The sequence below is a fragment of the Abramis brama genome (genome assembly GCF_963993115.1).
Source record: "Abramis brama genome assembly, chromosome: 8".
Classification (NCBI taxonomy): Eukaryota; Metazoa; Chordata; class Actinopteri; order Cypriniformes; family Leuciscidae; genus Abramis; species Abramis brama.
Window position 1 is genome coordinate 13,010,570 of NC_139970.1, and position 22,799 is coordinate 13,033,368.

Sequence of the window (22,799 nt, forward strand, 5' to 3'; positions counted from 1 at the left end):
TTTTGCACTTTTTTGCTAGTGTTGGTTTGAATTTCTGGCAAAATCATAAATTATTATAATCAAGAAAGAGTAATGACAGAAAGAGAGGTACTGCGGCTGGTATTAAGTTTCTCTTGTTCATCACACACCACACACACATGCAGAAATCTCAGGAAATAAGTAGGAGAGCTTTTTCCCTCTTGGTCTATAAGCAGAGCAACGCTGATAATCAGTTACTGAGTAACTAATAATGAAGGCTGTTCCCGATTCTGTTCACTGGCTTTCAAGCATGTCCAGAATGCCGTTCATTTTATGTATGTTTGACTAATCTTACATTTGTTGTATGTGATCTTTGTCAGGTACGTGGATTTCCAGAGCCCCAGGTCTGCTGGTTTAGGAATGGGAAGCTGCTGATAGCAGGGGATCATTATTCTATGGAACAAAGTGCTCGTGGAACCTTTAGTCTGGTGGTCCAGGAAGTCCAGGATGACGATAGAGGACGTTACACCTGTGAAGCTGTCAATGATGCTGGGAGCTGCCAGGTTACCGTGGAGATCGTTGTGGAAGGTAAATAATCATCTTAATGGGCTTGAGGCTCATCTTGAGACGGTGTTCTAGAAAGATCAGGGTCAGTGATCAATGTTAGGGTTATGGGATAATCTATGCTGTATATTAAGAAAAATAAGTAAGTTGGAGAATATATGGCCAGGATATCTAGAATTATATAACAGGCCCTATGTTACACATCTGCATATATCTCGTCTACTGGCAAGTCTACTATCAGTCAAGTCAAAAAAGTCACAAAAAAGTAAACAAGTTATTTCTATAGCACATTTAAAAGCAATAGAGTTGCACCAAAGTGCTGTACAATAAAACTTTGAGCATATAAAAAGAAAGCATTTAAGGAAAACATGCAGCGTAAAAAATATAAACACATTAAATAAAATACAATCAGAAGACAACAACATAAAACCCTTTAACTAATCTTAGACATTTTTACTGACAAAAATGGTGAATAAGAAAATAATCTTTCAAAAACAAGAGCAGTTGTTTCTGATGGTGTGTTTTAGAGATTGAAGATGTTAGGCAGAATGTCCAAGCTGCTCTTTTCCATTACACACGGTGAGGCTGTCAAGTTCACAAAAGGAACCATAAAAAAGCTGTCAACATGACTTGGGTGGTATATTCAAGTTTATGCAATTATTTAAGTCTGTAAATTCTGCCAATAAACTTGATTTGCAATGGGGATTGAATAATTTTGATCACAACTGTACTTAAAAGTTTACATTACGGTGTAATTTCTCATTTTCCACTTTTTACCTGCAGTAAAAGTCTTCACAGTCAGAGATGCAGCACTACATCTGTACTGATTTATAGACTAATAAATGCTTAATAAACTTCCTCCAGCATACTTCACAAAAACACAAACATATGGAGCCATTCAAATATTTTACAACTAGCAGCAGATAATAGCAGCTGTTGCATGTTTATGAAGGGAGGAGAGAAAGAGGAAAGGGGAAATATGTTCTTTTTATGTTTCTAATGAATTCTGTGTGTTTACGGATGAGTGTATACATTGTATTTGGAGCTTCATGAATAACCTTTTCCATCCCACACAGGAAATGCTGTGAAAAAATACAGTCTTCCTTCCTCCAACAGAGCAGGGTGAGATACACACTGTCCGAAAAGCACCACACAAGGAAATTTCATGCATGAATATGAAATACACAACATGCCATATCATTTTGGTAGTTAGTTATACATTGTTTACTGTTACTGTTTACTGTTACTGTCATCATGTGAAGAATATGATTCACAAAAGTGTCGAAGTCAAATTTTTCTTAGCTTAAAATCAAATGTATTGTTGCGCTTTATCATGGAGCTGGTTGGTAATGAAAAAACACCTGACAAAAAATTGATAAGCTATGACATTTCTGTCAAATATGCATTCTCGATTAACATTTGCTAACATTAGCTTAATTATGTCCTCAGGTGGCAGGCAGCAATGGTTGGCCATTGCTGCCTGCCAGCTGAGGACATAATTGAGCTAATTTGAAAAGAAACTGCATGTGCATGCAATAAATGATTGTTCCTGGGTTTAGTCGTGTGAATCAGTAGCATTACATACATTTTCTCTCTTTTTTCACCAGCGGATCTATGGGTGTTCCAGCAGTTGAGAATAGACCCAGTATCTGGGGTGAAAGCCCCCCAAAGTTTGTGACTAAACCTTCTCGGCTGTATCTCAAAGTTGGACAGAGTGGCAAATTCTCTGCCAAGATCACGGGGCGACCCCAGCCACTGGTGCAGTGGTGTAAGGTGAGACATGATTAACCAATATTTGAAATCACAGTTTGGGTCAAGTGCAGGTAGTGTGGGAATATTCATTCCCCGTGTTTCCTCTGTCAGGGAGAAGATAAGATCCAGCCATCGGATCACTATAACATGTTTGAGAGATCAGGAATGCATTTCCTGGAGATTCGCCATGTGTGCTCAGAGGACGCTGGCGTGTACACCTGTCTGGTGGCCAACAGTGCTGGGAAAGCCTCTGCAACTGCTGAACTCATTGTACAAGGTAAGAGAAGGGTGTATTGATGGAGTAACAGATTCTAGACCAGGCTAATGTAGGCCACTTCCCCATGGGCTCTAACTACCACCATTTATCTAATTTTTTTCTCATGTAAAATTTGAAAACCTATACTTTGGCAAAGTGTTTTGTAAATGCAGAATTCATTGACATTATTGCAGGTTTATAGCTCACAATTGCAACTTTATTTCTCATATTTTTAAAATAATTCTCATTGTATGAATATTACATTTCACAATTGCGACAAATGAGGGCCACCAATGAGGCTGGTGCCCTGGATCCTTGTTGGATCATATTCAGTCTTTGGTAACAGAATTTTCCACAGATGTCAGGGCAGTAACTATAACAATATGTGTTTCATTAATGTCTTAATATTATCCAGCTAAAATAAATAAATAAATAAAAATCACAGTTTAAAGTTTGAGATTCTTATGGTTTATTCTGTTGATCTGTTGCAGATGGAGACACTGAGACAGCCATGTAAGTAAAGACTTCTTCCTTTTTTTTCTTTTTTTTTTTGACTTTTTCTTTTCTTTTAAGATCTAAAAAGAAATTAATAGTACTTTTAATAAATCTTTCTACAATAATGTCCATGCACATGAGTTGAAGACTTGTCATGTCTTTGGCCTAGAAAACTCTGTTTCGATCTACATGTTGAATCATATAACTGGCTGAATGCAGTATTTGTATAGCATCAAGATCTTTTGCGTATCTTTTGTGTGATGCTACATCTAGAGCAAAAGGTGTCTGTATAAAGTCCAAGATTACAGTCATATCAGCCAAGATACCACCCCCCCCATATATATATATATATATATATATGTATATGTATGTGTGTGTGTATATATATATATATATACACACACACACACACATATATATATATATATATATATATATATATAGAATATATTTAATTTCTAGTAATTTGCATCGCTGTTTTTTGTTTATTTAATTATTTAATTATTTGTTTATTTACTTATTCTTTAAATCTATTTTTTTGTATTGTTTATTTGTACACTTTTTTTCTAAACATTTACACTGATCCCCAAGTACTCCCTTGCGGACCCCTGGTCCTGGTCCAGTTTTTAAAAAACCCTTGTTCTAGTTCCCCCAATAGTCGACTAAACGTTAGTTGACGAGAAGAGACTTGATCGTCTAAATTTTGACTACCCAGCTAGAAAGTGTTTTGTTCTAGTAATGTTTTCAGTGGCAAGTTTTATTTTTGTTCCCAGAACGTTTTCCTAAATGGTAGGATAAAATTATCTAAAAACATTCTAAAAATGTTTAGCGAAAAACATTCTCATAAATTTTTTAGCGGGAAGTTTCCCAGCAGGCACTGGGCGTGGGCTATTGAACTCCACAAACCGCATAACCAGCTTCACTTATTACTAACCAGTTTGACTTGAGAATTAACAGATGTTTAGATGTTGACGTTTTATTGAAAATATTTTATTTGATGTCACCATTATGTGACTTTTAAACATTAGTTTTTCTCTGGCTAATAATAATAATCGGGGGCGGATCCCTGCTGTTTGGGAACACAGTCGTGTAAGACTGTTCTGGAAAGTAATTATACAGAACCGCTTTGACAACAGATTTTGCTCAGGCATTTCAGAACAACCATAACAGCATTTCAGATGCTGTGCAAAAAAAATCGATTCCCTGGTTTGTCCAGTTATGCCGTTCCATCGCAAAGTCACATGTGTTTTTTTGATGCACACTTATTTAATTTTATTCGGTAAATGTGTTTCCATTATAGTTTATGCACATGTTTTCCTAATCTAATAAAAATCCAACTCAAACGATCACATTTTTAGAATTCAAGCGCATCTTGGCATTTCCATCCAGTTGTTTATTTATGCAATATCCCAAAAAGCGCATTAAAAATGGGTGGGTGGAAACACAGCAACAAGACTGTTCACTTGACTTTAGGATCTTTCTTTCCTTAGCATTCCCAAACAATTTCAGGATCCGGTCAAGCACAGCACCAACGGTCTTGACATTGAACAGAAAACTTCTAGCACATCTGTCCGAACCGTAACTACAGAAACACGCACACCACTGTCTACTACCATTGTAGCCAGTGTTCCCCCCATGACCAGAACTGACACACCAAAAATAACATCAACCCTATCCTCACAACCCATCAGCAAATCCACAGATGGAAGATCACCAGCTAGTGACAAGACATCAAACTTGGTCAATGTAAGAAGTCAAAACATTGTAAAGATTGAGTCACATGGCACAAAGAGAGTTTCGGATAGGTTCAGAGCTCCAGGACAGATGCCTGAACCGTCACGGGTGGAGTCCAGCAGAGACAAAAGCCAACAAACCAGAGAGAGCAACATGGATGTCCTAGAAACTCTGCCCAGTTTTGACTATCAGCCTCAGAGCCAAGAGGTCATGCAGGGAGAAAAGGTCACTTTCAGATGCCAAGGTGAGTCTAGTGAACTGAAGTGACTGGGATCAAATTTAGAGTTTAGTCAGTATTAGTATTTAGTTCCGGTCTTGAGTGCTGATTGATCAATGCTGCTATGATCTGACCAGCTGCTGTCTATACCACTGTTCACATGTCTCGACTTTATCTTCTGGAAGAAAAATGACACTTCATGAATTCCCTTTTAAAAATAAGGTGCGCCTAATTGTATTGAATATGCAGTTGTAGTTCAAATAAATATGAAGTATATTTGGAAAAATAAACTGCACTTGCAGATAATATATTATTCATTAAATAAAACTGCACTCATAGAGACTATGTTTCACTCTATGTGATATTTTCAAATTAAAAGTTTTAAAGTAAAAATTAGGAGAAAAAATGTTTCTACTTTTAAAAAAAAGTTTTATGATTTAAATTACACTAATTTGTGTTGACTAATGTATTAATGCACATGTAAAGTACTTGAATACAATTTTAACTGTAGTGGGTTATTTAATATATATGAAGTTAATATACTAAATTGCAACTTCATCATTACTTTTGTGTATTAAAAAAACATAACATATACGTTTCAATAGAAATGACATTAAAGTATATTTTAGTCTACCATTAATGTTTGTCAGTACATTTGACAGTTACCCTTAACCTCTTAAAATATGTAAGAGGAACTGTAGATGTTGCACAAAGTTGTGTAAAGTAAGTTATGTACATGATGTCATTCTTTGCTCTCTCAGTGTCTGGGTCTCCAGTGCCAGCAGTGAGCTGGGTGAAAGATGGTGCTCCTCTCAGACAGAGATCAGGCGTCAGCACACGCCAGGAGGGCAGTCTGCATGTCCTGTGTCTGGAGAATGCTCACATTACTGACACGGGACAGTATGGCTGCACTGCTACCAACAAAAAAGGAAAGACTGCAGTCCACTGGAGTCTGACTGTCAAGCGTAAGAATTGAGTTCTCATTTTCTACATCTACATTTTCTGGATCGCCATTTAACCTGTTAGTCCTCCCCCCCACACACATACACACCTTTTGAAACAAAGAAGAAATGGCATAGGCACAAGGGCTTAAACGTAAAGTTACTAGAAATGAGTTTGAGATTTTGAAATATCTTTATGGGGGAAAAACAAACCACATTGGCCTTGTTGCAGTCTAGAAATGCAGTGCAGCTAAAGTCACAGGCCTGATCACCTCTAATTATTTTCCTTTTGTCTTTATTATATTTACTGACGACTTTCTATTCACACTGTTTTAATCCCTCGTTTCTTTGACCAAACTTCTCACTTCACCTTCTTTGGCTTTGTATCAAATGACCTTCTTAAAAAAAGAACATTGATTCAGACATTCCAATATTCTTTACTTTTCAAAATTAGTCATAAAATATAATCGCTCCTGTTAAGAGGTGCATAAGGGCTAGCTAGCATGTTAGCTTAGCACAGCATCAAAACACAACAATTTATGAGATTAAAACAGGGTTTTTGCTCTTAACTTTATAACGACAGCTGAGTGAAATGACATTCTGTGACCCCATGTGCTTCACAGAATGAGGCAGAAAATATAGTATTTTATAGTGTTAACGGTCACCAGCTGGAGTGCCCTTGAGAGCCATCAGAGGGCACTCCACATCAGACTATTGTCATTCCCTCAAAAACATATACATTTCCCATAACTCACTGCCCGGTCTCATCATCCCTGATTGCACCCACCTGTATCCCATTACCTTGTCAGTCTCAGCCTATTTAAACCATATACACTCATTCATTCCCCATGAAGTCTTGTTTAGTGTTACACTGCAATTCCGAGCATTCTCCTTGGTTTCATGTCTCTTGGCTTTTGGATTTCTTGCCTGTTCCGTGGATTACTCTTTTGCCCGTGTTCCCTGCCTTGTTGTGTTTGTTTGTATGGACTGCCTGCCTGTGTTTGATCCTCCCTGTACTTTGGATTACCCTGTTCAATAAATACTACATTTGGATCCTCAACCTTCTTGTCTTCTTGCATGAGGACCATATCCAGGACTTCTTGAACATTGCCAATTTCACTAACCTCCCAGACTATGCTCTGATTGACTTCTTTTGTTATGGACTCAACAACACTTTACAATCCACACTAATCCATGATGGTCCTCGAGGGTCACTCATTCAGTTTCTAGATTATGCTCTTCATTTGACTGGTTCCTCCTTGACTGTTGGGGAGGCTGAGGAGGACTCTTCCTCTTAAGTTTCTTTGGGGTGGGCACCATGCATCAAGCTCCGATAGCCACCGAGCTTGGCCCACCACAGTCACCAGCATGCCCAGGTCTGCCTCTTCACATCATGCCTGCCGAGCCTGAGCTTCTTCACGTCATTGCCTGCCGAGCCTGAGTCAGTTCTGGAAAAGACAGCACTCATCATAGTCACCACGGCGATTTTGAGTGTGTGGGCAGTACCCACATCGGCTCCAGCCCGTGAATCCTTGGCCAAGATGGCCGCCGTCCTTTCAGAGTCTCGTCCCGTCATGGCCGCCCTTCCAGAGTCTCATCCCGCCCTCCATCCCGCCCCCAGGTCCGTCTCCGCTCCACCTCCCTCCTGGACAATTTCAGGAGCATCTGGAAGCCGCTCCTTAGAGGGAGGGCTATGTAACGGTCACCAGCTGGAGTGCCCTTGAGAGCCACCAGAGGGCACGCCACATCAGACTATTGTCAGTCCCTACATTTCCCATAACTCACTGCCCAGTCTCATCCCTGATTGCATCCACCTGTGTCTCATTACCTTGTCATCCTCAGCCTATTTAAACCATGTACACTCATTCATTCCCTGCGAAGTCTTGTTTAGTGTTACACTGCAATTCCGAGCATTCTCCCTTGGTTTCATGTCTCTTGGTTTTTGGATTTCTTGCCTGTTCCGTGGATTACTCTTTTGCCCGTGTTCCCTGCCTTGTTGTGTTTGTTTGTATGGACTGCCTGCCTGTGTTTGACCTTGCCTGTACTTTGGATTACGTCTTTAGATTACCAAGTTCAATAAATACTGCATTTGGATCCTCAACCTTCTTGTCTCGGACCAGTTCGTGACAATAGTATACTGTACTGTGATAAAGGCTATGTTGATTAGCACTGCTTTATAAATATACTTAATTGTTGAAGGCTTGAAGAACACAGATAAACCACATCATCACAATCGTGTTTATTGTCTTCATGTTCCATCAGCCAAGGCGTCTTTATCTGCAGGTTATTCAGCTGCAGTGATCTCTGGATGCCTTTGTCCAAATAAGGGATTTCTTGGAAGGTCATAAGATTTATGACTCTCACTTGTGGACTTTCTGCACGAGGGCGCCCTCTGGCTTCCAGTATGAATGAAACATTACATAAGAGGGTTTAGCATTCCATAATGCTCACATCGCCTCATTTTGGGGGAAAAAAATAAAATAAATATTTCTCCTTTCTATATTAATTTGAAGTAAACACATGATAATTAATCAATATTTCTCTAAATATGCACACTTTTGACCTAAAAGCTCAGAGGGATGTTGTTTAGTGCTTTCATGGAGAACTTACAGGAGTTTTTTTTTTTTTATTCAATGGATGTGGCTGAGGCTCATATTTCATATTAAAGGTATCAACACAAATTAAGAAATTACTGTTACCATGAAATTAATATAGTAAAACAAAGGAAAAAAAATTAAGCTTGAGTATTAAGCCTTTTTAATAATGTATATTTTGTCAAGTTAATTGCATTTCTTTACATTAAAATGAACAGTAACTTTGAACTAATGTAAACAGAACTCCTCAGTTCGGGTTAACAGGTATAATAACAAAAACAACAATTTATTGATCTTTATAAGATCATTACATGTTAAGTTGTGTCATCACTGTCCTGTATTGTGCCATGATTTTAGATTTTCCTAATTTAGATAATTCTCAATTTTATGAGCTCATTAATTCATACATGGATTATACATTAACATGGTTCTTCAGAAATCATTATAATATGCTGATTTGGTGCTCAATAAACATTTTGTATTATTTAATGTTGAAAACAGTTACTACTTAATGTTTTTGTGAAAACCGCAATACATTTTTTCAGGATTATTTGATGGTTAGAAAGTTATTATTTGATGGTTAGAATCAATCTTTTGTTAGAAACATAAGTCTTTACTGTCTCTTTTGATCAATTTAATGTGTCCTTTCTGAATAAAAGTATGTTACACTTTATTTTAAGGTTCCCTTGTTGCAGTGTAATTATACAAATAAAGTAAAAGTAAAAATTAATAAGTAAAATTAATAAAAGCATGCACTTACTATATAATTAGAGTTATGGTTTGGTTTAGAGTTAGTTGCTTGTAGCTATGCATAATTTACTGTTATTGGGTTAGGTATTCATTTCTTAAAAAAACTAAACTATTTTATATTTTAACCTAATTGAAAGTCTTGATGGAAAAGTTTATGGACATGTTATTTGTCAACAGTTATTTACAAATAATAATGATAATAATGTTATTATTATTAGTCTGGCAGTGCCACCTATTGGTGAAACCAATTGCTTTCAGATGCTTTGTGGTTTTAAATGCCCAATTATACTGTATTTGTGTGTTCGTGTATGTTTGTTGTAGGTGCGAGGGTGGAGGCTAAAGCCCCGGTCTTCAGCTCTTCTCTGAAAGACTGTTCGCTATCAGAGGGACAGGACTTTATCCTGCAGTGCTCAGTAGAGGGCAGACCACTGCCTGAGCTCTCCTGGATGCACAATGGTAAGATGACGCACTGTTTGAGCGAGACTTATCATCAATCCAGTAATTCTCATTTGCGAGTCACTTTAGTTAAAAGCATCTGCTAAATGTATATATAATACACATTACAAAAACACAAAACAAAATTGAAGTGAACTCAGATGCATATTAGTGTGTATATTTGGTTTATTAAATGAGTGGAATAACACGAGTAAAAAGCTCTCTCTGGGGATGAAGTTAAAGGGATAGTTAACCCAAAAATGTTGTCATCATTTACTCATCCTCAAGTTGTTCCGAATCTGTATGAATTTCTGGTAACACTTTATTTTGATGGTCCCTTTTGAACGTGCTGTTGACTATAAGTAACTTTGCAACTATATGACAACTAACTGTCATTAGAGTATAAGTAGACTGTCTGCTTAATATCTGCAAACACTAACAAACACCAAACTCCAACAAACACTCTACTGACTATAAGTAATTTTGCAACTACATGTCAACTTAATCTAACCCTAACCCTACCAGTCTACTAATACTCAACTAACACTCTAATGAGAGTTAGTAGACATGTAGGTACAACGTTACTTATAGTCAACAGAATGTGTTAAAGGGACCATCAAAGTAAAGTGAAACCGAATTTCTTTCTTCTGCTGAACACAAAAGGAGATATTTTTGAAGAATGTGGGTAATAAAACAGTTAATGGGACCTTTGACTTCCATAGTATAATTCATACAGGTTTGGAACAACTTGAGGGTGAGTAAATGATGACAGAATTTTAACTTTTGGGTGAACTATCCCTTTATGCAGCTTCTTTATTACCAGTAGAGGGCAATAGTGTTGCTGTTTTAGTGCTGTTTAAAAAAAAAAAGAAAAAAAAAGAGAAAGTAGCCTACTGGGCAAAAAAGCATGAAAATTACTCTCTTTTTCCCCTTTTATTACTCTCTTTACTCTCTTTTTATGGCATGCCATGAGTGATAAATTGCTAGATATCTGTCTTTACTCATGTCTGAGACAGAAGGGTTATAAAGGTTAGTAAGTGTGTGTTTGTGTCACTCTGTTCTCTGGAAAGCTAAAATAGGCTGTATTTATTGTTAGCCTATAACTGTTGTCCATGTGAAATTGTAAATACAACTACATCTTAAGTCTTACAGCTGAGTTTCATAGCAACAATTGCATCGTATTGACATTTTAATTGTTGGGTTCTTAAAGAGCCTGAATAATGATATCCAACCTACCACCTTCAAAACAACACAGCAATAATCCAAAATATAACATTTATCCCAGTGTCTGAAAACAATGTAAAACAATCCTAAAAGTTCTGTCCATCAATTCTTTGTCCAAATTGCTAGACCTATGCCTATCCCAGCATCTCGAGAGAAACATCTTAGATGGATGACAAGTGTGGAAATGTTGTGTAATATATCTGTACTGTTATATCTCAAACACAATGCTTCTGTTTAATTGTTACATTTTATGAAGAAAACATCAGTGAAAAACTCACCCCATAAATGCTAGTGTTTTCTGGGGGATTAGCAGGGTGTTGCTATGTGGTTGCTAAAGTGTTCTGAATGGTTGTTAGGATATTGCAAGGTCATTGCTGGATCTGTGTTCTGGGTCGTTACTAGGGGATTGCTAGAGAGTTGCTAAGGAGTTTGGAGTGATTTTTAGCATGGTGCTATGCAGTTGCTACAGTGTTATTTACTGGTGAATAGAAAACGTCTTCGTCACGTATGGTAACTCTCGTTCCCTGAAGGAGGGAATGGAGACGTACTGTGTAACCGACGAATAGGAATCTCACTAGAGAGGCGAATCTACTTCGAGTGAAACTAAACGAGCCAATGCATATTGGCGTACAGTCATTTGCATCAGCTGTTCAGCCACGCAGTGTGGGTATATAATGAGCAGAAGGTGCGATTGCCCTTCAGTTTTTTGCTGAGGAGCCGAGCCGATGAGCTGGTTGCCACGGTCGTGGGTGCCATAGGGTGCCCCATCTCTGAGTCAGAAGGTCCTTCCTCAGAGGAATGTGCCAGGGAGGTACTGTCAAGAGGAGCATGAGTTCTGGGAACCAGGTCCGGGTGGGCCAATAGGGAACCTCCAGAAGGACCTGCTCCTCGTCCTCCCTGACTTTGCACAGAGTCTGCAAGTAGGCTCACTGGGGGAAACGCATATTTGCGGAGGGATATGGATATAACCCTGGCCAGCTGTGTGCCAGTGCGTCCGTGCCGAGTGTTCCCTCGGTCAGGGAGTAAAACATCTGGCAGTGGGAGGTCTCTGAAGAGGCAAACAGGTCTACCTGAGCCTCCCTGAACTCTCTCCAGATCAGCTGAACTGCCTGGGGGTGGAGTCGCCATTCTCTCGGGAGCACAGCTTGTGATAGCTCGTCGGCCACGCGGTTGAGCACACCGGGGACATACATGGCACCAAGCGACCTCAGATGCTTCTGACTCCAGAGGAGGAGATGGTGGGCGAGTTGCGATATGCGACGGGACCGTAGACCACCTTGTCGGTTGATGTACGCAACGGTCGCAGTGTTGTCCGTACGGACAACCACGTCCCTGCCCTGTAGTGGCCTTTTTAAGCGGCTCAGAGCGAGACGTACTGCTAGCAACTCGAGGCAGTTGATGTGCAAATGCAGTTGGGGGCCTGTCCACACCCCTGACACTGCATGCCCGTTGTACGTGGCACCCGAGAGGCATCTGTGAACATCACACATTGGGGGAGAGTTTGCTCTTTTCCCAGTTGACCTGAAGACCCAACTGGCTGAGGTGCCTGAGCACGAGGTCCCTGTATTCGCATAACTGATCTCAAGAGTGTGCCCATTGTGCGTTATAGATCAACTAACATGAATCATGATCATTATAAAGGTTTCTTAAATGACAAAACACATTCACTTACATGTATTTAAGAATAAAAATATCAGCCAAGGACTGACTGACATGTAACGCAACCAATCACTGTTTTTTTCCGCGTCATGTTTAGTGTGAAAATGTAAAGTCGATATCCATACAATAACAGACCGGCGTACATCTAATAAATGACTCATTCAAGAATGTTGTGCAAGTTTACTGCAACAATAGAGCCGCGAACCTCACATACTTTTGAAAATCCAGCCTTCAGTTGATCCTGATGAGCCGGCCACTCATTGTCACAGTTGTAAACACGACGGTGTTCTAAAATAAAATAAAAAACATTTCTTTCATAATGTGATTCCCCTCCCCCCCTAAATCCTAAATCCTAAAAGGTTCTTTTTAAATAAGATAAAAGATCAAAAGGATGAACGATAAAGATTTTTTTTTTCTGCCAGTTTTGATCATATTTACCAGGGGTATGATTAATTCTGAGCACGACGGTATATATATCAAAAGCACATTTTTAGTACATAGTCATACCTGGAAACAAATCCTGTTCAAATAGCCTATATGGGCCATTCTACAGAATTGGTTCAAAGTTAGAGTTGGAAACATCTTGAAAATGTTCAACCCCTTTGCAGGAACGAGAGTCTCGACCGTAAGGACCTTTTGGTGTAACAGTTTTAATTCTATATAAACTGTACTGATAAACTGATTCTGTGTGTCCTATAAGAATTGGACTGTAAGACTGATGGTGGTGTTCTTACAGACTAGCTGAAAGTCTCTTGAGTTTGACTCTGGGTTTCCCCGAGAAACTGTGAGCCGCAGCAGGAGCCTTTGAGCAAATATGAGACCTTACAACCATATAAAGGCAAAACATGCATCATTCACCCTGAAATATTCACACAGATGGACATGGTAAGTCAGATATGAGAGAGAGAGAGAGAGAGAGAGAGAGAGAGAGAGAGAGAGAGAGAGAGAGAGAGAGAGAGAGAGGGTTACTGCATCTGTACAGGCTGATTTTACAATCCCTGGAAAAGTAGGGGGTTGTACAAAAAGAAAGGAAAGTCGGAAAAAGAAGAAGATGATGCTTTTCCTCATGATTTTGAGAGAAATGCTCTTTGAATCCTGTTGGTCTCGACCCTCAGGGACATTTTGCAAGGGACATTTAGCCAAGAACATTTAGCCATTTACAAGCAAAAACATTTAACAATGCATAACAAAGTGCTATTTTATACATTTCCCATTTGACAGATACATTCACACAGCAATCTTTCCAGTGCCATTGTGAGATTTTTTTTAAAGCTTTTACTAAATGGGACTACATACAGAGTTTGTCAGGGACATTAAACGTCATCACACTTAACAAGAAAACATCTACTCACTAGTCCGCTTTTAAAGCCTCATTATGTTTATAATTGCACTCTTGCGAACAATTCTAAATCAAACTTTCAGCGAAAATTGTTTTAAATAAAGTCTGAAAAAGTTTTCTCAAGCATAATGGTTGTAATCTTGAAGTCATGCAACCCTGGTGTAGTTCGTTTATAGGCTAAGTATAGCTTTTTAGTTCTTGTGATTGTATTTGGGCTTCAAAATTCATAAAAGCTGTGTTCATTTGTAAAGATTATCATGATGAATTAAATGTGTAAGAATCACACCCACAATTTCACAGACGAGGCTTAAGCCTAGTCCTAGACTATAATGAATGTTTGAACAGGGAAAACTTAGGACTTATGGACACAGTGAATGATAATTAACAAAACAAGGAACAGGTGTGAAACTAATCAGAAATCATAACAAAAAGGGGCAAGAACTACATCCGGGTGCACACTGTACGATTTATTATAGTCCTTTAAGACTGCTGCTTGTCAGACTCTGTACGAATATGATCCTCGCTGTAAGCCATGTCACACTGTGGGATCTCGAAGACTCGTCCAGAGTTTTACATCATCAATCCGTGACACGTTCAGTGAGAACAATCTCTAGGGTTAATTTTGATTATGGCTTCTCATGAAAAGAAAACTGGAAAAACAAAACAAAGACGATGTGTGTGGAGCAAGTGGTGGTTTGTTGCTGTCTCACTAATTGCATCATCAGGTTCGGCACACCTATTGGTTTTTGATTTAACGGTTGTCGTAGAAGTCACGCTACAGGACTACAGGAATTTTGTCGGAAGTAAAATTTGATCGCAATGGTCATTAATCCGCTACCAGTGAACATGTCAAACTAACAATCAAAGACTTCAGATTTTGGTCTAAGATCTGAGGAATCTTTTAGGATACACCAAATTTGCCCCAGACAGCCAAATTGTTGCCAAAATCGTTCACTGTGAACCCAGCTTAAGGCAATCTAAAAAAAGAACATGACCGTTAAACATAAACTTTTGTTAGTCAGAGAGTTTATTTTTTGCAATAATCTAAAAGCCAATAGAACAATCCTATATAGGGTTTATGTTGAGGGACAACACTTCTGGGTTGGCCTACAAAAATATCATCACTGTCATCACTGCACCACTCTATTTTCTTATTATGATCACTCCAAGATAACTTTGTCAGTATTTCAGCTGAAATTGTATCTGTATGTCTTGATAACCCCACCTTGTCCATCTCAACCTTTAAATAATGGATTAAGAATCATTTAGATTCCTTTCTCAGTGAAGTTCTCAGCAATTAAAATTATGATAAATTACAGATACAGTCTTTTTTTTCTGTCTCTGTCTTTTCAGATAAACCCATTCCATATTCCCACACCATGTTTGAGAATAGTAAGGCTCAGCTGAAAGTTAAGGCAGCTGTTTTGGAGGATGCAGGAGTGTATTCATGTGTAGCAGTGAATGATCATGGCAGAGCTGTGTGCACAGCTCGTGTGCTGGTTAAAGGTAAGACACACTTCTCTTTCTTCTATTCTTATTTGCCAGTACAGTTCAGGGTTTATGTTTTATGTATTGGATGCTGAAGTCACCCTTAAAAATGTCTGAATGTCATTGCATTAGATTGTAAAATATCTAACCAGAGTGATTTTTTTTTTTTTTTTCAAAGAAGCTCAACCTAACCGTTTCACAAAAAGTTGTTTTTGAGATTTTCAATGATAAAAGAATATTAAATTCAAACAGTACTGTGACATTTTGTGGTTGTCAAATGTTAATGAATCACGTTGATAGTTAATCTGATTCTCTACATCTGTGGTTACTCTGCTAGGACCTTAAGGACCTCTGCTAGGAATTTAAGGAGAACTGATTTCATACATCCACTAAAAGTCATTAAAAAGCCAACTGAAGTCATTGAGCAAAATCTTAGCTCTGGGAAAAGCTCTAGCAGCATTTGAGCACAAATGACATTTGATTAGGTATTGGCAGTGATTAATACAATTTACAAAATGTTCAAAATTAGTAGGCCTAATCCCACTTTTATTCCCAAATTCAATTTCATAATCTTTTCGTATGAATAGTCTTTTAGACTTTTCAGTGTGAGAGTCTACATTAAACTGAATTGGTGTTTTCATATTATTCTGTCAAAAGTCTCCTACATTTCTTGCCCCTCAACTCTGCTTGTCAACTCTGAGGGCATTTAAGTCACAAAAACGTAAAGGCTCTTGTAAATTTTAACTTCTCTCATATACACTGTAGGAGGCGTTTGCTATGTGCTACGTTGATAAGTTTTTTTTTTTTTTTTTTTTTTGAAGAGTTATTTTAAGGTCCTCGGGATTAGAGAAACATCTGCTCTTTTGCAGTCTGTGAGGCTGTCTAATGGTGGAGGTTCCATGTTCAAGTGGGTTAAAAATGTAAAATACCAGTCTTTTCCCACACACACACACAGACATATACACATGCTGCAGTGGCTGGATCTCATTTGAGTCTCAGAGGACAACTTGAAGAGAATTACCCTCTGAAATCTTTTCCATTACTTTTTGGTTGTATTTTCAGAAAATATACATTCAATATACATTATTTTATATGATAAATATATACAATACCTACAGTGAAGTAAATAAATTCCCGGTAGCACTTCATTTTTACAGTTCTTATGTACATACTATTTAGTCAAGTCAATTTTATTTGTATTGTATTGCTCTTCACAATATGATACAAGCAATCACAAAGTTGCTATTTGCTATGGAGTATATATCGCCCTACATGAGTATATAGGCTACTGTATGTATGTGGATAAAGTTGGATATAATATATATCCAACATTATATAAAGAGGTGGGCGATAATTAGGGTTGGGTATTGTTTGAATTTTAACGATTCCGATTCTGCTTATCGATTTCGATTCTTATCGATTCCTAATTTCGATTCCAATTAGATAAAAAAAAAAAAAAAAAATTGGATATCTTTCACATTTAGTCTTATTGCAAAACATTTCATATTAGCTGAAAATCATGAACAAAAATTAACTGGCTAAAGAACACTTACACAAATAATGTTTGCCTGTGGTTAAAAAAGACCATAGAATAACAACTAGCCTAACTAATATAAATTACAAGCATTATTAAAGACAAGTAAACACTCAGTAATAATTCAAAAAATAATAATAATAATTTAAAATTAGCAATCGCAACATTTACATTTATGTATTTGGCAGACGCTTTTATCCAAAGCGACTTACATTGCATTTCAAGGTAGGATACACATTTACATTCTTATCAGTAACAAACCTAACCCTAAACTGTCACAGCTTACATACTGTATGTAACCTGGTTCCCTGAGAGGGAACGAGACGCTTAGTCATGACGTTAAGGCTATTGAAACGTTTTTGCGTGAGCCGGTGTCTGAAGCACATGTGAAGACCTGCTAATTTTTATTGGCCAACAGCGTGGTCGGGTGATGCTAAGATGATGCCACACTGCTATTAGAGTGGGCTCTGATGCCCCTGCAAAATCTCCAGAACTGAAACAACTGGGCAGTGGACTGGATATATACGGTGCTACAAACACTATGGGCCCTATTTTAACGATCTGAAACGCAAGTATCAAGCGAAAATGCAAGTAACTTTGTGGGCGGGTCTTGGGCGCTGTTGCTATTATACCGGCGGGATAAATGACTCTTGCGCCCGACGCAAATCTAAAATGGGTTGGTCTGAAGTAGCTTCATTATTCATAGGTGTGGTTTGGGGCGTAACGTGAAATAAACCAATCAGAGCGACATCTCACATTCCCTTTAAGAGCAGGCGCGCTTATTCCATGGCGGATTGCTATTATAATGGCGGATTTGTCAGGCACGTGCCAGGAGCGGTTCTCATCAGGGCCGTAAAACACAGAGAAGTGACATTGTATGGGGATGGGAGAAACCCACCCAAATTAGCTTCGGTTAAACAGGCGTATAACAATTTGGGTAAATGTGTAAGCAAGATTTATGCCTATTTTTTCACAACTTCATGGACACAACAATGATTTCCCTTGTGTGTTAATATTTTTCCTTGTAATAATGTATGGTTTTCTAAAAATGAGAACTGATGCATCTGTGTGTAGATGAGATAAGCAAAGTGCATGCGCATTGTGCACACGCTACATTGATTATGGCCAAGCATGCGCATTTAAAATAGTATAATAACATGCGCAACGAGGTTTTTCCTGGTCTGTGGCGGAATTGTTTTCTAAACCTGCAAAATAGCACCAGGGAACGTTTGCGCCGGAACATGCCTCCTCTTTGCGCTGAACCCGCCCCCGGGAGCGCAAGTTAATTTCCTAATTTACTGACGTGCGTCTGTGGAGGGAAAAGTCAGCTGTGCGCGGGTGCAAAATAGGAATGATACATGCGTCGGTGTACATAAGTCAATTGCGCTGGGTGCAAGATAGGGCCCTATGACTCTCAAGAGATGTAACTTTAGGGCATAAAGTTTCCTAGTTGAGGGAGCTCTAGCCTTTAGGATGGTCTCAACAACCTCAGTTGAGAAATCGGAATCTATGAGCTGGTACCCCTCAGGGGTAAGACCCACATGTTCCACATCTCAGGCCTGGGGTGAAATATTGTGCCCCAAGTCTGGAAGAGAAGATCCCTCCTGGTCAGAATCTCCCAAGAGATCCAAGAACCAACTTGTGCTTGCCAGATCAGAGCAACTAGGGACAGATGAACTCCATCCTAATGAACTCTGGCTAGAACTCCCGGGAGCAGAGTGATCGGGGGAAAATCGTTGGCCACATCTGCAGCATGGCATCCAGCCCTAATGGAGCTTGAGGTGTGAGGGCGAACCAGAGTGGACAATGGGTTGACTCCTCTGCCAAATTAACTCCACCACGTCAGGATGGAGTATCCATTCCCCAGGCCTCAGCCTCTGTTTCAACAGGTAACCTTCACCCTACGAAAGCAAACCTGAGATACTTCCTGTGTTGTAGTAGAATTTCAATATGAAAGTATGCATCCATCAGATCTATTGTGACAAACCAATCCTCAGATTGAATTTGAGACACAATATTCTTGGGACCCTTCATTTTCTATGGACTGTAACTCCTCTCTCAATAATGGAACCTGCTCTTGCTTCACCATAGTGGGGAGCACACCATCGGGTGCCGCACTCCGGTAAACGTGCTGAGTGGAGATTGGGCGGAAATTCCACAGGAAACTGTTCTCTCCCGTAACACCAAATGTGGCGGGGTAAGCGGAGCAGTTCCTGAAGGGCTTAGAGGAAGAGACGAGGCATGACATAGTGATGCCACAATGACTTCCCCAAGGGGGCATGCCCTGGATGCCCTATGACCACCACCTTCAGGGCTTTTGTTTTTTAGCCATCCTAGAAGCAATGGCAGTCCTCAGATCTGTTCTCGCCTGGGCTTTGTGCAACTCCTGGTTCCCCAAGCCACACTGTCCCTTTGCTCCTCACTTCTTATTGTAGAGGAGCTAGGGCCTGGCCGGGGCTGGCTTGCAGATTCCACTGGCCCCTGGATCTGGTGCGGGAGGAACTGCCAAAACGCTGCCTAATTGCTTTTTGGCTGCTTGAAACCAGCATTGACTGCATCAATGAATAGGCCAGATGGCAAGACTGGGGCATCCAGCAGAAAGTCCTTATCTTTTTTTTTAATGCAGAGAGGTTGAGCCACAGATGTCTCTCCATGGCAACCATAGCAGCTATCACACAGCCGATGAAGTGGGCACCGAGAGCTAGATCTGTGACCTGGCGGAGTTTCCTCACTAATTATTGGTTTACTCCCTCGCAAGAGTCCAGGTCTTTTAATAGGTCATCCTGGTACGCCTTCAAGACAACCATTGTAAGCCTTACCCACAAGGCCAGATGTAATTTTGAGGGTAGTGTGGGTCTCTTTAAGTATGACGACGAACCTGGGGATAAATAGCTGGCTAGCGTCTCTTCAACCCCTGGCATAAGCACATACGTGAGATAAGTATGGGCTGGTTAATCGCTGTTCTAAACTAATGCGATGTGATATTGTAACACACACACACACACACACACACACACACACACATACAGACAGCGCACAAGCTCCGAAGCGCATTCTATTTAGTCTCTTCTCACACTTGAATGGATAAATACACCTTACTAGTTTCAACATTCAATTTTAGACTGTTCAAGCACAACAGCATAACGCAGTAATAGAAACAAAAGACTTGAGTAGAGCTGAAGACCACCACAGCGGAGCAAATAAAGTTGAGGACCACCAGGGTGGATTTGAAGGTGCAGAAGATCACCAGGGCAGAGCAGGAGACCACTACTGCGGAGCAGGCAGAGTAGAAGACCACCGTGGTGGCACAGGCGAAGCAAAAGACCCCCAAGGTGGAGCTGAAGACCACCACAGCAGAGCAGATGGGACTGAAGATCCCCTTGATGGAGCAGAAGATCACCACAGCGGTGTAGAAGACCATCACAGCAGAGCAGACAAGACTGAAGACCCCCAGGACAGAGCAGAAGGCCACGCTGGAGCCTGGAATCATGACGGGACTGTCTGAGCTGGATACCAGGGCAAAACTGAAACATAGAGCACAGAGAGATTATTGACGGCCTCAATGGCCGTAACAGAGAGTTCAAAGAGTTCAAAATCGGCTTCTGTGGCCATTACAGGAAGTTTAGAGAGTTCATAATCGGCTTCTGTGGCTGTAACAGAATCAACAGATAGCATAGAATGGTCATAATCAGTCTTCATGGTTGTGACTGGGCAAACAATGGGTTCATAGATGGCCTCTTTGATTATGACAGGGTAGGCTGAGCATTCATATATTGGCTCCTTGGCCATAACAGGGCAGTCAGAGAGTTCATAGATGGCCTCCTTGGCTATAACAGGGCAGGCAGAGAGTTCATATTTGGTGTTCTTGGCCGTGACAGAGATAACAGGGAGCGCAGCCAGAATAAGTCCTCCCAGAACACAAATGTAAGTAAAAAAAAAGAAGATTTTTACATGTTCAGAATAAGAATCTGATTGGACTTATAAGGGTTCTAGAGAGAGACTGAAGAAAGAGATAACTCTACTAAATAGACTCTAAATAGACTCTACTAACTCTAAATAGATATACTGAGGCACATGGCCTGCTAGTGTAACAAAATGGATCATTATGAAATAAATCCTAAATTTCACAGTAAGCCAATGTAAAGGTGCTAATATAGGAGTAAAAGGCTCCCTTTTTCTCATCCCAGTTAAAAGCCATGCTGCTGCATTATGCACCAGTTGCAGGTGAGCTAACGGCAGACCAATGTACAAAGAGTAACAATAGTCTAACCTTGAGATAAGGGAATGTACCAAAATTTCCATTTTTTTCCTGGTAAGAAGGTGTTTAACTTTAGTGATTGATCTCAAATCAAATAAGCTACTCTTAACAACAGCACGAATCTGCTTCGAGATGATTTAGAGATGAGTCCATAATTATTTTAATTAAATTAAATAAAGATCTATTAAATGTATCCCCTTCAGACCCTGGGTCCATTGGAATGGACATCATATGTTTTTTGGTTTAAACTTTAAAAAATATATTATAATATGAGTAATGCTTGGTCACTGATTTGTCCCTGATCAGCCAATCACAATGAATATACTGTATGACCCCTAAATAATCTAATTGAGCTTCAGGCATCACATAAGACATGGCTCACCAACTCTACAGGAATTACCCATTTTTACCTTGTATATGCTAAGCTGCATCTATAATAATCTTAATAGTATCAAGTGATAATATTAAAAGTTAATTAGAAGATCTTTCAGAGTTGTAGAACCACCATTTTTTTAAGTTTAATGTCCAATGGACATTAGGTGTTGAAAGAAGCATTTAAAAGCTAAAATACAGAGCTATACATTGTAATTTTAATGTTTTATGAACATTCTTGTTTATTAATTATTAATATTACCAATATGATTTTATTTGTTCTCAAAGAACTATAAACTGTCATTTACTTTTTGGTTTTAGTGAGAGACAGAAAAAGTGAACGTGAAATAAGTGAATACACAGCAACACACACAAACACTCCACACACACTAATGCCTTGATACGAAAATGCACACAATTGATTATTTATCAAATCAATCAGCAAGTACACATAAACACACCCACAAGCACACACAGACATATACAAATATACTTAGATTCATCCACTGCAAGCAACAAAAAGACTCCAATACGACTTCACTTGTCTTACCTTTTTTCTACATTCTTGTTGCATTGCTCATTGTTACAGTATACATATTATTTTCAAAATCTTCAAAACGAATTCACATACTGTATATGTTTTAACTGTAGTTCATAGCTACTGTATGGTTAAAAAATGAGCACTTTTACATTAATTTGTGGCGTTCATTGTAGTGTAAATGAAAAAAAAAAAATCAAATAAAAATATGAGTTGGCACAGATCTTGTTTTTTAGACTCATTTCTACATAGGAAAAGAGCAAATTTGATTTTCTTTTTTAAATCTTAAGAGGTTAAGGACAAAACACCTGCTGACCGGCCAGGGTACATAGATATGATGTGGAAGGGTCTACAATCCGAACCTCTGCTTAACTCTCATTTAATTTAAGTAAATTATTATACAGCTGAAGTTTAATGCCATTATAGCACTCACAAACATGGTCTAAAGAACATTTCTAATCTAAACTCGCTGGAAAATTAAACAGAAAATCATCAGTGTAACAGTGAGATACTGTACTTCCAAAAAATAGAACTCAAAGGAAGTATATACAGGGAAAATAACAGGTCCCGAAATCAGCCCCTGAGGGACACCACATACTTAGAATTATGAATACCCAGAATTATGTCTTCACTTTCACAGTAATATTCAGGAGCAGATTAAGGGGTGCACCAGAGGACAAGTAGCTACATA

At 39.1% G+C, this 22,799-nt stretch overlaps 1 protein-coding gene across 1 annotated transcript in view; it reads left to right on the forward strand.

Annotated features, from left to right (window-relative positions):
• Positions 1 to 22,799, forward strand: part of mylka (myosin, light chain kinase a) — a 122,251-nt gene that overhangs the window by 50,488 nt on the left and 48,964 nt on the right. The window contains exons 3-11 of the mRNA XM_084123267.1: positions 339 to 546; positions 1,599 to 1,644; positions 2,130 to 2,295; positions 2,386 to 2,551; positions 3,022 to 3,043; positions 4,516 to 5,003; positions 5,738 to 5,941; positions 9,583 to 9,717; positions 15,272 to 15,424. Coding sequence (XP_083979393.1) covers positions 339 to 546; positions 1,599 to 1,644; positions 2,130 to 2,295; positions 2,386 to 2,551; positions 3,022 to 3,043; positions 4,516 to 5,003; positions 5,738 to 5,941; positions 9,583 to 9,717; positions 15,272 to 15,424 — 1,588 coding nt within the window. The remainder of the gene's footprint in view (positions 1 to 338; positions 547 to 1,598; positions 1,645 to 2,129; positions 2,296 to 2,385; positions 2,552 to 3,021; positions 3,044 to 4,515; positions 5,004 to 5,737; positions 5,942 to 9,582; positions 9,718 to 15,271; positions 15,425 to 22,799) is intronic.